Here is an 11491-nt window from a genome sequence, read left to right as displayed (position 1 = left end):
ATTTCTCATAAAATTTGAAACTCTGAACACTCCCAAAACATGTTCTATCAATTCTTCACAGAGCTGTAGTCCACAATCCACATATGTGTTCTACCATAGGTGGGGATAGTAGCGCGCACACAAACAAATAAAGAATACCTCCCAACTCTGCCATCTATAATTGATAGTGATATGACGTCCACGGTCCACCAAAAATAAATACTCACATTTCAGTTCATTAGACTAATGTGATATGACAAACAAAAACATCATTAATACACACATCCACGTCCAGTCCAGTGGCGGAGCCACATTGGGACCAAAGGTTTTGTCCCAAGCCCTCCCAAACAAACAAATAAAGAATACCTCCCAACTTTGCCAAGTATGCTTTTGAATAGTTTATTTACTTGTAATATAAACTATAACTTTAAACAATAAATTATCTTATTCAAAATAAGCAAGTTTAATTATTAATATGTCACTTTAAAGTAGGGGTGTTCATGGTACGATATGGTGTGGTTTTGGGTCATTTTTAGTACCGCATTTTGCAGTGCGGTTTAGCAAAAAACATAACTGTCTTGCACCTTATTTTTGCGATCATATGTGCGGTGCAGTGTATAAGATGCAGTTTGAATAGTTTGAAGCCATTATATTTTTCAAATTTGGGCTTTTTCTGCCCAACCCAATATTGATTTTTCCCATTGTTTTGGGTAAAGTTTTAAATTATTGAGTTAATTTTTCTTTATTTTGGGTTGACTTTCCTAATCAACACTTGCTAGAGTTATTAAACTTTTTTTTTTTTTTTGAAAAACTAGGATTATTAAACTATTAATAATATATTTAATATTAAAAAAATAAATATATCAATATATAGAGAGGGTGTAGTAAGGTGCAGTTTGTACAATTTTTATATTATAAAACTGCAAACTGTACTGTACCATGCGGTGTGATGCACTATTACTTGTGATACAGTGAAGTTATGCCATTTTGAGGGTGATTTTGGTGCGGTTTTTGCAGTTTGGTGAACACCCCTACTTTAATGGAAATAAACTGACCGCAAATAAGTTGGTCATAGTTTCTTACTAATGGTTTATTTGTTGAAACTTGAAAGTTAGTTAAAGTAATCTATAAATTTAAAATACTTTGTATAAATAAATAAAAATTCGAAAAATTAAAATTACTCTCCTAAGTCTGCTGGTTAAAATTGCATCAAGCTTCATGCACTCTCACACCACCCCAACTCTTCTTCTTGCACCTATAAATTCACTCTTGCTCCCATTTCCCTTGTAAACATATCAAGAATATTTTCATTTACACGCACACACAAACACTCTCTTTCTCTCTCTCTCTCTCTCTCTCTCTCTCTCTCTCACACACACACACACACACACACACACACACACACACACACACGCACAATAGCACACAAAATCATGGATATGCATACAGAGATAAGAGACTTCCCGATGACTCTGAGTAAGAAAGAGGTGGTGGTGGCAGCACAATTTCCAAATCAAGAGCATTGGTTACCACTATCTAATCTAGATATGTGTCTTGTGCCTCCACCATTGGATTTTAGTCTCTACTTTTGTTATACGAAGCCAACCTGTGGAGACAACTGGACATTTGTGTCAAAGGTTGAGGTTCTAAAGAAGGCCTTGGCAGAAGCTTTGGTTCCATACTACGCTCTTGCTGGTGAGATAGTTCCAAACTCCATGGGTGAACCTGAGATTCTTTGCAACAACCGTGGGGTAGATTTCATTGAAGGTTTTGCAGATATAGAACTTCAAAACCTCAACTTGTATAGACCTGATAAGACCATTGGCTGCAAACTTGTACCCAAGAAGAGGAATGGTGTGCTGGCTGTTCAGGTTTGTAAAAGAACACTAGCCTTGGAGTTTTGAGGCTATCCTAGAAGACATTAATTATTTGATCTTATTTGATCATATGGTAGTAGTTCTTTCTACTGTAACTAATGGTTGTGCTTGCAGGATGCAGGAAACTAAAAATTAAGCAACTTTGTTTTGAAACACTACCTTTTATTTATTTATTTATTTATTTATTTATTTATTTTTACGAATGAGAGTATTTAGACCTCTTTGAGCATCTAATTATTTCCCTGTGGATGAAGTCCCCCCCCCCCCCCTCACATCTCAGACACACACCAAGTTATTGCAAGGAGAAATCTTTTGGGGGCAACTCCAAAATGTTAGTAAAATGTTTCGAAACCAAGATCTCATGGATATTATGACACTTAAAGAACCACTTACCGTTGCTAGATTAAATGATATTAATCTAAAACTTAAGAGGAACTGAAAAGTATTTTAGATTATAAAAAATACATAGTTGATTTTTTTTGGTTAAATCCAAATTACACCGTTTAAGTTAGATAAATTTTCATTTTTGTCCTCAAAGTTTTTTTAATTATATTTTTTAATTATTTTAGTACCTAAACTTTAATAGATATGTCAAGTTTGTCATCCCATACATTTATGTCCATGAAGTTATTATTAAGTTCAATAAAATGACCTCGTATTACATATGTAATAACTGACAGTTCCATTGATGGAATAACCAATCTTGACAAGAATATTAAAGTGTATGATTTAAATGAGAAAGAATAAACTTTAAGGATGAAAAGTCACTACGAGAGGGGTATACTGTTGACTGTAGGGTTTCCCCCATATTTTTGGTTAGTCTTTTGCTAAGCTAATGCAATGAAACCTACTTGTAGGCTACTGGGTTCAAATGTGGTGGACTTATGGTGGCATGCACTTTTGGACATCAAATAATGGACGCATACTCGGCCAGCATGTTTCTTATCTCATGGGCTGAGATTGCTCAATCTAAACCTTGCTCTTCACTACCAACATTTTGCCGATCATTGCTCAATCCTCGAATCCCTAGTTCCTTTGATTCTACGCTTGAAAACTTGTACATCCCCAACACAATGTTCCACCCAACCAAAGAGCCAAACCTAGGCGCCAATAACTTTGTTAGCTGCACGTACATTGTTAAAGCCAACATTATCAACCAACTCCAATTGCTAGCCAGCACCAATGAATGCAAAAGGACTAAAGTTGAGTGTTTCAGTGCATTCCTATGGAAAATTATTGCCAAAAGTGGTACGACTGACAAAAATATATCCAAACTGGGCATTGTTGTTGATGGAAGGACAAGAATTTGCTGTGGAGACGAAGAGAAAACAAAGATATTGGCTTCTTACTTTGGAAACCTGTGGTCCCTTCCCTATGGAAGCAAGACCGTAGATGATCTTATTGAAAAACCATTGAGTGGGGTAGCAAATGAAGTTCATGGAATTGTGGAAAGTGCAATGACTGAGCATTTCTTGGATTTGTTAGATTGGGTGGCGGCTCATCGTTCAGTTCCCAGTTTGCCAAAGATATATACCTATGGCAGCAGAGAAGGTCCTGCTCTTGTGGTTTCATCTGGTTTGAGGTTTCCATTATCAAAGGTGCAGTTTGGATGGGGAAGACCAACATGTGTGTCATTACATTTCCCATGGGGTGGAGATGCTGGGTATGTGATGCCACTGCAAAGCCCTTCTGGAAATGGTGATTGGGTCGTGTACATGTACATGTTGAAAGAGGAATTGGAATTGATCGAACGTGAAGCTGGTCATATATTTAGGCCTTTGACTTTGGGATACTTCAATGAATTTGAACAAGAACCTCTCGTTAGATAAAAAATGTGACTGTTTGATCATGTTCACTAGTTATCTTATATTACATTATGCAAACGTGTCATTTATTGATTTGGAATAAGTTTATGCATCTATATGTAACAATATATAACAACTATATATGATTATGAATAAAAACCAACCTAAATGATAATTAAAAAAAAGACCATGAATGTTATATTATGTTCATCTGTTAGAGGCTCTTTTAGATATGAATAAGTCATTTTTTTTTTGTTTATTCATTTTTATATCAAGTTCCCACTTCTTTTTAATAGCAAGGATAACCTCAAGTATAGCCCGCCCATGTGAATTTTGATAAGTTGGGCATATGTGAAAAAGAATTGTTTTGCCTCAATCAGTCGCCCAAACAGCATACCGTTTATTCATTCTACAACCACAAATGACAGTGCAACATTAGCCATCTGTAATTGCTAATCTGAAAGTACAGAATTCTTTAATAGCTCTACCTTTGTTTCTTTTGGCTAATATGTCTTCACCAAATCAAAATCAAACCGCAAAAATCATATAAAAATCACCAAATTAGAGTTTAAAATTATAATTAAATTTATAAAAGAAATTTTGCACAAAAATTCCATGTAACTAAGTCACACTTAGAAATATTAGTCCATTTTTCCTTTGTATAAATAGGGGGTTCCAATGGGATAAGGGGACAAACAATTTTCTCTCCAAAACATTTATTGTAGGAACACAAAAGTTTTCATTTGTAGACTTTTCACGATTAAAGAACATGACTTGCCAACTAATCAAACTAGAATTTTTAGTACCTACAGCAATTTCACAACATTAAGAACAAACCCCAGTGTATACAATGTCAAATTCCAAAGTCTCCTATTACATCAAATGAGTGTTTAATTTTTCTTGCAAAGTATTGAATAATAAAGCTTCTGGGCCATAGTCTCAATTATAACTCTCAATCATGTTGGACTTGGATGACACCTATCAACAATGTATCATTATGAGATGCAAAAACAACTTGGAGTGTACACGACGTTTAGTGTGGATGGGAAGAAATTTCATATTATTCCAATTGGTTAGGTTAGTAAAGGACCTATTCCAATTTAATGATCTTTGAAATTTGTATACAAGTAATAATTGTGAAAACTTCCACCTAAATTAAATAAGTTGGACTTTTGGCAAGAGAGAAAATTGATGTCTAGACAAATCAAGCTAAGGCCGACCAAAATGGACCAGGTAATGAATATAATTAGGGGTCATGTCAACAAGGTAAGAAATCAATTTCCTAATTATTTTTCTATTTTGTGTTTAAAAATTGATACATTCATTTAATAAAAGTAATGTGTAACCCTGTGCATATGCACATGTTCATTTAAAAACAATCACAATTATTTATATATATGTATATATATATATGATTTAAAATCTAATTGGATCTAGACTTTTCGGTTTTTGTACGAAATAATTCACTTGCTAAAAAAATTAAAATATTAGATGGGATACATGGCGTAAAATTGAACTCCAATTAAAATTCAATTTAGAATCTAATTGAATTTAGACTCGTTGATTTTTGCACCTAATAATTCATTTGACACACAAATTTAAAAATTAGATGAGACACGTGGCACAAAATTAGACTCCAATTTAAAATTTAATTAAATTTTCTCTCAATTTTGGCTATATATATATATATATATATATATATATATATATATATATATATATATATGTATGTATGTATAGCAACCTACCATTAGTCTATTTAAAATTACATGTTGTTCATGAAATCACAGTCCCATATATGACACTTTTTTAGGAGCCACTATCTCATCAAAAAAACTATCTCATCAAAAAAAAAATAAAGTTAGTATATTGAAATGTATTTGGAATGGTGAGTCCATCGATATTTGGAATCAATGTTTAAAAAAAAAAAAAAAAAACCTTAAATTGGACACGTGACACAAAATTTGACACAATTGGAATCTAATTTAGAATCTAATTGGATTTTCTCTGAGTTTTAGCATTAATTATATATATAGACTGGTTATTGGCCTATGCATTGCACAATTTTTTGTGGTATGATCTTTTTTGGTAAATATTATGACTGGAGAAGATATTTTTGGGAAAAAAAAAAACTTCTTTCATTTTTATGTAGTGATTTTAAAAAATACAATGAAGGGTTTTATGATAAATTTTGTTAATTTTATGAAATACATTTATATAAAATAAAATTTATAAAATGTATAAGATATACGTAAAGGTATAATTCATGACTACGCATGAAAGTTATTGTATTTTTTAAATTTCTATTAGTTAGATCACATTTCTTATATAAACTGAACAACCATTTCATCACCCCGTTATACACGCAATGATTAGAATGTTGTTAGTTAGTACATGATTGCTTGATAAACAATATTGAGTAAAAATTATTTTATTTCTATTTAAGGAATTTTTTGTGAAATATTCATTTTCATGTCCATTTTTTTTAATCTAATAGATTTAATTTTTCACGTTAATTTAGTTGAATAGTATTGTGTTTATACTTTTTTTTTTCTTAACTACAATTGATAATTCACAAAATGAGTAAACAACTTATTGAGTATTGCAAAAGATACAAATATGAACATTAACATGAGCATGAACATGCAGGGAGATTTCTATTCATTTTCTTGAAGAAAAAATTTACTAACAAAAAATTCCAAACTTTATTAGCTAAAGAAGAATCAAAGTCATAGATAGCAAAATCAATAAACCAAAAAAATTAGGAGCCTAAGAGGAGCCATTACTCATTTGAAACAATCCAAAATACTCACGGACTAAAAATAAAAAACCACCCACTCCACAATTCCATCGCAACTACTTTAGCTCAAGGAAAACAATATATATCTCTATATCTTTTTTTTTTAATAGAAATAATTATAATATGCTGCTAACCCCGCAACTTGAACATTTTTTCCCTAACTCCCACAATTTGAACATTTTCTCCCTTAAACCCTAAACACTTTGTGTATGGGGAGGTGCCAATTCAGCTACATGACCCTCGACATATATATATATATATATATATATATATATATATATATATATATATATATATATATATCTCATTTAATAAATATAAAACTTCTTTTAAAAAAATTAATATGTTTATCATAATTAAGGGAAATCCTAATCGGTACTCTAGTTAAGCATATGCGAAAAATGCATATACATACCACAAATGGTAAAGGAGAAAGAAAAAGTTGCTAATCCCTTTTAATATGGTTAATTGCTTTGCCTCAATTAGTCGCCCAAACAACATACCACTTATTCATACCACAATCACAAATGACAATGCAGCATAAGCCATCTGTAATTGCTAATTTGAAAGTACAGATTTCTTTGATAGCTCTACCTTCGTTTCTTTTGATTAATATGTCTTTATTGAATCAAAATCAAACCACAGAAATCATATAAAAATCACCAAATTGGAGTTTAAAATTATAATTAAATTTTTAAAAGAAATTTTGCACAAAAATTCCATGTAACTAAGTCAGACTTAGGAATATTGGACCATTTTTCCTCTGTGTAAATAGGGGGTCTCAATGGGATGAGGGGACTAACAATTTTCTCTACAAAACATTTATTGTAGGAACACAAAAGTTTTTTATTGTAGACATTTCACGATTAAAGAACATGACTTACCAACTAATCAAACTAGAGTTTTTAGTATCTACAACAATTTCACAACATCAAGAACAAACCCCAATGTATACAATGTCAAATTCCATAGTCTCCTATTACATCAAATGAGTGTTTAATTTTTCTCGCAAAGTATTGAATTGTAAAGCTTATGGGCATAGTCTCAAGTAATAATTGGTTAGGTTAGTAAGAGACCTATTCCAATTTAATGATCCTAAAATTTTGAATACAAGTAATAATTAAGGAAACTTTCACCTAAAATAAGTTGGACTTTTGGCAAAAGAGAAAATTGATGTCTAGACAAATCAAGCTATGCTCGACCAAAATGGACCATATTCTTAATTTCTTATCTCTATTTGTTCCATATACAAGACTTATAGTCAATGCTTGGCATATAAAAGTTGAACAACTTATCTAAAGTTCATCATCTAAAAGCTTGAGAAAAAATTCATTTAAACCAACACATTATATAAATTATAAAGGAATCAATGAAAAATTGTCAAAAATAATTGTTAAAACATATGTGGTTCACTTGTTAAGAACTTATGTCATTCTTTTATGTAATTGGCTAATCTTTTGACAAAACGTATTTTACTTGTATTTGGGTAGATTTAGGATGTTTTAATACTTTAAGAAATAAGGTTTCAATATCAAGTGTTAAAACCATGCAAATCTGTCCAAGAAACAAGTTGAAGAAGTGTCTGTCATTAAAGCCCGACAGCTTCATCTATCGAGGTTTAATAAGCTGTTCCAACCCCGAGGCTCAACAGCTGCTCGACAGCATCTCGACACCTCTAGCTGTCGAGGTTTAAGAAAAACAGTTTTTCAGATCTATTTTGATTCCAATCTGTGGATATATCTTTGGGCCTTCTTTTCTCATAACCCTAAACATATAAAATAATTATTTTAAGGGCCGTCAAAGAAGACACAAGTTGCACAAGTATTGAGCAAAGTCTATTCAAGCAATTTGTGATTGGAGACAAAGTTTGCCCTAGTTCATCTATTTATGAAGAAACTACTGTATCTTTACACCATAGGATTTTGTAACCAAGCATCTTCTTGTTCTTCATTGTGAGGATGAACTGAAGAATTTTGCAATCAACATCTTTCTCAAGTTGCTGATTGAAGTCGCGTACTGGGATCTGCGTAATTGGTTAGTCACGTATTGGGAGCTATGCATTGAAAATGAGAGATTGTCACTACATAACAAGTCCAATTGGGTATTGGGGTAAGGATTCAACTGTAGGTTGGTATAAGGTACTGAGATTCCTTTACTTGTAATCGCTTATTGTGATAATAGTAGATTCTCGGGAGTAGTGACCTTAAAATCACTTGGTAGGGTTTTTGCCTTGGAGGTTTTCCCCGTTCGTAAACAAGTCACCGTGTCAATTTATTTTCCGTTGTACTTTAGTTTATTGCTGATTTGTTTGTGCTACCACGAGTTTGCATGTTAATTTGATTAATTAATAAACTTGGCTAATTAATCAACTTAATCCATCATAAAGGGTCAATACGTTTTTGGCCCATCAATAATGAAAATTTAATCTATGCTTAAATTCTTATAAGGATGAACACAATAGCAATTTCCTTTAAAAAAATAATAATAAAGATAAGCAAATCTATACTTACTTTGTACGTATGATAAAGTCCTATCACAAATTTTTTTTGAGACTCACGTTGATTAGTAATTAGGAATTATAAAAGAATAATCATCAATATATATATATATATATATATATATATATATATATATATATATATATATATATAAGCAGAGATCTCATGTGGGAATGCGTGAGGTCTTGCCAAGTGACGATCTAATTTTGCATTTAGCATACCCACCATAGTATTGAATATGTCAACATAACACAAATATGTGAGAGAGTTGGACATACTTTTATTTCATAGTATTAAATATGTGAATAGAACACAAATTATTTGATTTTCATAGTCCTGTTACTCTTTTGCTTTTTTTTTTCATAATTTTTTTAAAAAAAAAAATCTTACCCTTTTTTTTTAGGATGAAAAATTAATCTTACCTTGAGAAGGCTATAAATATGTAGTAAAACAACAATTATAAATTGCACACATATAACCATTATAATTATTCAGTTCAAAGAATAAGTAAAAAATAATTTTTAGAGGAATATTGTAGAATAAAAGTTGTTACAAAATGTCTCTCTCTCAGAGACCTCAGTGCATGAGGTCCTGCCAAGTAGCACTCTAATTTTGCATTTAGCCTTTTTTTTACCTCTTTCATTAAGTTTTTTTTTTTTTTTTGTTACCCAAAAGTTCACATTATCTTATTTTACTGTTATCTTATCAATATCTCATTAATTGCCTAAGTTTACACCACACCTTTCACTATTCTTTATGTCTTTTAGCATACCCACTATTTTAGGATTTTATTTTAAAAAAAAAGTAAGGGCTAATAGTAATAACTAACAAGAGAAGACTCTAGAGAGAGATAGAGAGACACAAAAATGTTGTGGATTGTTAAATAAAAGGCACTATTTCACTATATATTACCAAAATAAAAGACTTGAGGCTAACAAAACATTTGAAAGAGAGAGAAAGAGGAATCTGAGGGTCACCACCTCCGTTATATTGGCCTCCCACCACCATCAAGACACCGAAACCCCCACGAGTAATCTTTTTTTTTTTTTGAATTAGGGGCTTAAATATTATTTATGTTAGGTAATTTGGTTAGTTAGTTTTTGTTTTGGGTATATAAGTAGAGGGAATATTTGGTGCGCAATGTAAATTCATATTCTATTATGGTTTAATTTTAAATCATTTATAAGACACATGCATACACACTTGCCCACACCATATTTTAATGTCTTACTATCGATGAGTGGAAGATAGTCAGAGAGTTGGGTATACTTTTATTTCATAATATGAAATATGTGAATACAACACAAATTAGTTTATTTCATGGTCCCGTTACTCTTTTGCATTTATTTTTGGTTTCATGATTTAAAAAAATAATAATCTTACCTTAAGAATGCTACAAATATGCAGTGAAGCTACTAAACCAATTTTTAATATCTCAAAATATATATGTTTCTTTACTCTAATTTAGTTTACTTTTTCTTTATAATTTATGTTCAACATTATTCAAAACTGTTTTACATAAAATCTCACAAAATTATATGTGCATCGCACGGGCAACTTACTAGTAACATATAAAAAGATGACATTAATTTTTCTCATGTGCAACACACGTATGCTAAAAACTCATGAATAGAACTCACCATTGAAAACCGGCTTGTAAGGGGATGGTGTCCAAGAGTTTATTAATACATGGTTAAACTTATACTTAATCCATGTGAAATACTAGGATCATAACATACCACAACGCTCCGTAACTAACGTTCACAACGGCTTACTCTAGCGACACTGACCCAATGGTAGCTTTTCTCTTTTGGTTGGTTCCATTCACCTATCAGTTATTTTAATTTAGCCTCTCGGTTGCCCCTTCCAAAATTCGACCACAAAACCGCAACTCATTTGATCCCATACTCAATGAGCTACATCCGATTACTCGACATAGTGGTTGGCATTGATAGCAAATGTTAAACCTATGGGTAGAACTCACTCTTAAAAACCGACTTGCAAGGGAAGGGTGCCCAATAGCTTATTAACACAGGATTATTCTTATACTTAATCCATGTTGAACAATAGGATTATAATAAAGCAACTCACTTTAAGTTAGTTATGTGCGTTACATATGATGAGATAAATATCATAAAAAACATAACGAAAACAAATTAAAAATATTTGTGCTTTTTTCTCAATTTTGAAACATAATAATAATTTTGTCTATTTTTTTATTAAAAGTCTTTCTTCTTTATTATTTTTAAACATTTATTTTAGTGGTTTGAATCTCTAAAAGAAATTAATTAAGTATTTTTTTCAAATAAACTTTGATATAACATTTTAAAGACTAAAATCGCTCATGAATTTATATTTAGGGACTTATAGCGTATTTTAGATATTCACTTCTCCCAAATGAACAAGGCTACATGTGTATTGCTATATATTTCCATTCAAACCCCCTACTCCACTCATCCTTTTGTCAATAACAAGGTACAAACTTCCCCAATGATCATGGTCTGGACCCATTTGAAGGTAGCTTTCATCAAC

General features: G+C 31.5%; 1 protein-coding gene across 1 annotated transcript; it reads left to right on the top strand.

Annotated features, from left to right (window-relative positions):
• The first annotated feature begins 1271 nt into the window (after positions 1-1271).
• Positions 1272-3846, top strand: LOC142633827 (coniferyl alcohol acyltransferase-like). Its single transcript, XM_075808075.1, has 2 exons — positions 1272-1850; positions 2714-3846. The coding sequence occupies exons 1-2, from the start codon at positions 1413-1415 to the stop codon at positions 3683-3685; spliced, it is 1410 nt and encodes a 469-aa protein (XP_075664190.1). The 5' UTR covers positions 1272-1412; the 3' UTR covers positions 3686-3846.
• The last annotated feature ends 7645 nt before the right edge of the window (positions 3847-11491 follow it).

This window comes from Castanea sativa, chromosome 5 (genome assembly GCF_040712315.1).
Source record: "Castanea sativa cultivar Marrone di Chiusa Pesio chromosome 5, ASM4071231v1".
Classification (NCBI taxonomy): Eukaryota; Viridiplantae; Streptophyta; class Magnoliopsida; order Fagales; family Fagaceae; genus Castanea; species Castanea sativa.
Note: the sequence above shows the minus strand (reverse complement) of the source record. Positions and strands in the feature narration are given on the sequence as shown.

Coding starts and splice junctions, on each gene's coding strand:
- LOC142633827 (XM_075808075.1), top strand. CDS start 1,413: ATGGATATGCATACAGAGATAAGAGACTTCCCGATGACTCTGAGTAAG. Junction 1,851..2,713: donor ATGGTGTGCTGGCTGTTCAG/GTTTGTAAAAGA, acceptor ACCTACTTGTAG/GCTACTGGGTTCAAATGTGG.